The following is a 5,396-nucleotide window of genomic DNA, read 5'->3' on the forward strand; positions in this document are numbered from 1 at the left end:
CTAACCTAAAAATTTTCAAAAAGTAATTATCATATACGCTCCTCGAAGCGAAAGGGTTAAAGTATACCTATACACGTCGTCGTACGTGTTTCCATAGACAAAAATCCCCGTGGCGTTCATATGAGCGTGTAGATCCAGCACACAGTCCAGCGGCGTTCTAGAATTCTTGTCGAGGTTCTTCAACAACGGTTTGACAGCCATCAGAGCAGGATGAAGCCACTCGGAAATTTTGTTCCAAGATCTGTTCAAGTCTGCACCCATCACCGTCGATCTTCAATAACACACACAACCGTCGCTCTTTTATCGCCCGTTTTATATCGCCTTGGCAAATGTTCCTTTATTTACCTATAATTGCCAAGGAAAACACCATCGGGATTTAACATCGGCACTATCTTGAAGACAACGTAGTTCCTCAACACTTGGGCAATGGGATGAGAGCTGACCAGAAAGTCCATTAGACCTTGGCAAACGAAGGAAGAGGGTGACTCGCCTGGATGTATTCTGGCCAGAACAACCACCACTTTTCTCGAACGATCTTGAGCCTCGTCCAGATTCGAATTTATAGTGATCAACTCGATCTTTCTCTTTTGAACAGACGTGGCTAGTGTCTCTCTCTTCGTACACGTTAATTTGCTCCCGCAAAGATTATCCAAATGCGCTAAATATCGGCTGTACGAGTACGGATAAGTTAGAGCAAATTGATAGACGTCTTCTTCGCGATCGAATGAAAAGGCGAAGCTTAAAACGTAATGATTCTGATGCTGTGCCGATTTGTAGTAAAAAACCTGCGAAAAAAATCGCAATATTTAACATCGATCGTTGTTTCTATCGGGGATGATTGCAAAAGTTCCTGCCCGATTTCGAAATAAAACAACCGGTGTATGCAAAGGCGCGTACAGCGGGACCCCGAGTTACGTCCTCCCGAGTTACGTCGTTTTTACACAATTCGATAGTCAATTGTTTTTAATCGATATTTTACGCTCCACGTGTTTAGCTCTTACCGAATCAGTCTGAAAGTTACTTGAGCAAATCATTTCTATAAATTTAACCCTTTGCACTCCGTTGTCGCCGCCGTGGCGACATTGTAAGTGGAACTAACAGCTCCATTGTCGCTGCTGCGGCGACATTGTAAGATATGCCATGTTTTTTTTAATGGCAAAGCTAGATTTTGAATCTTCCACAGAGGCGCACTCGCACCATTGCAACTAGTCTCGGAGTAGCTGGTAGACTATAGTAAAAATGATTCAGAGTTTCTGGTAGGTCATATTAAAAATTGCGAGGAGTGCAAAGGGTTAAAAGAAAGTGTAACCCCTAATCTGATAAATACATTTGCATACATACTGTCCGACAAACCTAAAGTGAAGCCTCTGACGTCACAGCCTAGCAAAATGAAGGCAAAATAGGCGGTTCAGGTCATCCCCACTACTCTTGGGTCTTACACTGCTGGCGTTTGAGGGGAAGTTGCGTTGTAGGTAAATGGTTTAGACTTAGAAAAACGAATTTGATAATGTAACACGCTGATAAAAGAACGGAAAACTAAAAATTATTTGGTCGCCCTGTCCTCTTACATTTTCATTTCTAAGCGACTCATACACAATAAATTGTTATTGTAAAGGAAGCCTCCTAAAGACTTAAGAGTAACTGCGACAGCCTTATTCTATCCCTATTGGCTTACTAACAGCAGACCGTCGCAAGTTCCCCTACATCTCCCACTTTTAGGCCCTGTGCGACGTCAGAGGCTTCACTTTGGGTTTGTCGGACAGTACGTGTCTATTCTGTGTACCCCGACTTAGTCTTTTTCGACTTACGTCGCCCACTCTCTGGGACCAATTAGTACGTAAGTGCAGTGCCCCGCTGTATTTCATTTGAAAATAAAACGAAACGAAACGAAGAATTATTTGAAAATTCAAACACAAGCGGTGTTATCTTTCGATAGGAATGTAACATTACGCTGAAACGAACATCTGTGCCGAAGTGTGACAAGGTTCCCGCCATTTCTGAAAATCGGGCACGAACTTTTGCAATTGACACATGCAAACACTCACTTGTCCTCTGGGAATTCTCTGCCATCTCGATCTACTGCTGCTCTTCACCAACGGTGTCATTCCGTTTCGAAACAAATTCGTACTCTTGGAAATGTTGACGATGTTAAAAACCACGCGCTGTTCAGCTTTCACGTTGTCCACGGTGAAGTTGAACCACAGACGAAGCCTAGGGTTGCAGGTGTCGGGGCGTATAAAGAGATCGTACTCGAATTCGGAGATAAGATCCACTCTGCCCAGGTTGCCAGTCTCGAAAGAGGCGTCGAAGCAGATGTGCCCCTTCTTCGCTTTACCACTGTGACCTGGTGGTCGCATTATCATCTTGTTCACGTTGCCCAGTCCGCCCTCTGCATCGCTGTCCTCGCTCTCTGAACAATCGCAATTTTAACTTAGGCCCCCCGACTCGAACTCTTCCAGTTGCGTTTCCAGCGAAATATTCAACGAGAAAGAAGAATTAATTATTTAAAAAATGAGAGGTTTCAAGGTCTCTATTATTCATCGAGGCTTTCAGATTTAACACGTTGACTGCCTCTCTGGTGTAGAAACGAAATTCTCCTTAGTGGAACTTTAGAAGAATGAAATGTCTGTTTGAATTTGCAATGCTGGAAATAAAGATATCGACATTTTCACGCGTGCACTTATTATTTTAGATCATTATTTTCGTATTAACTACATTTACAAAATTATCAATTTTATTTTTTGAGAATTTGACGCATTTTTTGAGAATTTGGTAGCACGGGTCAAATTTGACCCCTAAGGTGCCACTGAAATAGTCGCAGTCCACGTCTTGATAAATTGTATTATCATTAAAAACCTCACAAAATAAGAATGGTCCAAGTTTAAGCTATTTTTCGCGAATTTGACGCGTTTTTATCGAATTCGATAGCACGGGTCAAATTTGACCCCTAAGGCGCCGCCATTGAAATAGTCGCAGTCCACGTCTTGATAAATTGAATTATCATTAAAAACCCCACAAAATAAGAATGGTCCAAGTTTAAGCTATTTTTCGCGAATTTGACGCGTTTTTATCGAATTCGATAGCACGGTTCAAATTTGACCCCTAAGGCGCCACTGAAATAGTCGCAGTTCACGTCTTAGTTAATTGAATTATCATTAAAAAACACCAGAAAATACAAATGGTCCAAGTTCAAGGCTGACCCACCGATCCTGACAATAACTCAAATCCATAAAAAACGAGAAGTCAAGGGAATACTTTAAATGAAAGAGAATCGAACCAGCTCTCTGATAGAGGCTGGTATGCTCCAAAGGGTCTCGTCCCTCTCCGTGAGCCATCCTCGACGAGGAGAACGCGGTGATCCAACGAGCAGAAGACGCGGGAACCAACTGAATTCGCTCGGGTCTAACAGTCAGTGGTTCCTACCACCTTGCTATACGTGATAAAGTGTGGAAACAGCGATCGTGCCTGTTGGATCGCCGCGTTACGGTTAATTCTCGTGTGTCGGTTCTCGTGTAACACCACCCCGAGGTTCGTGATTTCGCGCGGTTCAATCGTTTCGGGGTTGGCGGGAATTCGCGTGGCTGCCACGCGTCAGAGATCTCACGACATCGTTCCGAACCTCTAACAGAGAACTGTGTGGAGTCGTTTGTGGTCACGAGAGGCCACACACCGTTCGTCGATTAACGATCTCGTAAACGAAGGAGAATTCTACCATAGGGGTCCAACTAGATTCTCTGGCGCTTCCTCGTAATTGCGTTCGCGTTAATTCCCGATATCTTTTTCCACCAATCCTCACGTGGCTCTGTTAATCTCTCGCGATCACGTGGGAACGAAAGTAAGGTGGTTTTGGGTCATAGAGCTTGTTGCTCGTGGTCACGAAACCAACCTCTGGAAATTAGAAGTTCGAACGCGATGAAAATTGCTTTTAAATAGACTTTCAAAACTTTCCTTCATCCCGATTATTTCGTACGGTTCACCTCTAGGGATGGGTGGTGTTATCTCTCCTATCTGAAATGTCTCTTTTCCTCTCTCGCGTATCGAACCTGTCGATCTACGTGGCCACACGAAGAAACGGAATGTACACGTCACGTCTTCCAGTTGAAACTTCTCTCTCTCTCTCTCTCTCTTCTGTCTTATGTATTATTCTCACGACAAACGGGATCGTGTGTAGCGTTTCGATTTCTAAATCAGGCATGGACGATGTCTATTTCCACGCGATACCCGTAAAATGACGCATCTGACGGGCTGAAAGTTACTCGCCTATAGCCTCAGGTGGTAATGGTTCAAAGAAAACGGATCTAGACCTGCTCGTTCAACAGCTATAGTAGTTTTACATCAAGATTGCGCAATTCTCCTATCAATGATTCACCCCTCAGGTCGCTGTTCGCCAGCGATAGCCAACATGTCTGTACCTTTACGGTCACGTAAACTTTGCTTAGAGACAGTCAATGGTAGTGACCGACAGTTTTCTATCCTTCTTGTCTAGAACAGAAGAGATTTCTTCGAACTTTCGAACTTTGATCGTACGTGAAACGAACTAGAATCCGTTCCTTCCGCGATATTTCATAGCTAAGGACATCAGCGGGCCGACACCTTGTCCCGCCATTAAGGACAACCTTTCACAATTCGCCTGGGCAAATGTCCACGACGTCGTGTTGGCCCAAGCCGCGATTACGCTGGCGGAAAAAAAGAGGAAATCCCCGGGAAATTGGAGGGGAAGAAGAGAAAAAAAAAAAGAGGAAAAAAGGTCTGAGGACACTCTGGAGCTGACGGCTGGGAAGAGCAATTAAAAGTGGGACAAAGAGAGTCGGTAGAGAAAAGCGTGGAACAATCGACGTGACGGTGAGGCTGTGCCAGAGAGACGAGAAGAGAGAAGGGACACACAATGATACGCACCACTGAATTCTTGCTGGATCTTCAACAGTTCCGGCCTCTACGTGTTTCTATCTCTGTTCGCTTTGCTTGCTGGGTTGATCGAACCGATGGAAATCCAATTGCACGAGAAAGAGAAAAAGAGAAATACTCCCGGATTTCACTCCTGATATTTCGTTGGTTGACGACGTGGAAGTTAGGTCAAGAGACGCGGGCAAAAAGACTGTGTGATGTTGAAGAGGTAATAACAGCGTGGAGTACGAAAAGGATCACAGAGGGAACTTCAACTAACCCCCATCCGAAGAGAGCAGGAAATTCAGAAAACTCTCTCTCTCTCTCTCTCTCTCTACTTTTCTCTGACGTAGGAATACGCTAGAGAGATCTATATATACAGTGAACTATCATTTTGATCTGCACGGGTGCAAAGTAGGAAGAGGAAGAAAATAACACCTGCGAAATGCCAGAGTGCAATAAGCATCGAGTTCGCGTTGATCCTCGCGTGACTGCTCCTCGAGTTTGCGGAT

General features: G+C 44.3%; 1 protein-coding gene across 1 annotated transcript in view; it reads right to left on the reverse strand.

The window, feature by feature from the left end:
• The window catches only part of LOC108580140 (cytosolic carboxypeptidase 6), a 3,943-nt gene extending 1,580 nt beyond the window's left edge, over window positions 1-2,363 (reverse strand). The window contains exons 1-3 of the mRNA XM_017943807.1: window positions 2,046-2,363; window positions 346-785; window positions 68-271 (exon numbers count right to left, since the gene is read on the reverse strand). Of these exons, the coding sequence (XP_017799296.1) occupies window positions 68-271; window positions 346-785; window positions 2,046-2,363 (962 nt within the window). The remainder of the gene's footprint in view (window positions 1-67; window positions 272-345; window positions 786-2,045) is intronic.
• Window positions 2,364-5,396: the final 3,033 nt, after the last annotated feature.

The sequence above is a fragment of the Habropoda laboriosa genome, unplaced genomic scaffold (assembly GCF_001263275.1).
Source record: "Habropoda laboriosa isolate 0110345459 unplaced genomic scaffold, ASM126327v1 scaffold2, whole genome shotgun sequence".
Taxonomy (NCBI): domain Eukaryota; kingdom Metazoa; phylum Arthropoda; class Insecta; order Hymenoptera; family Apidae; genus Habropoda; species Habropoda laboriosa.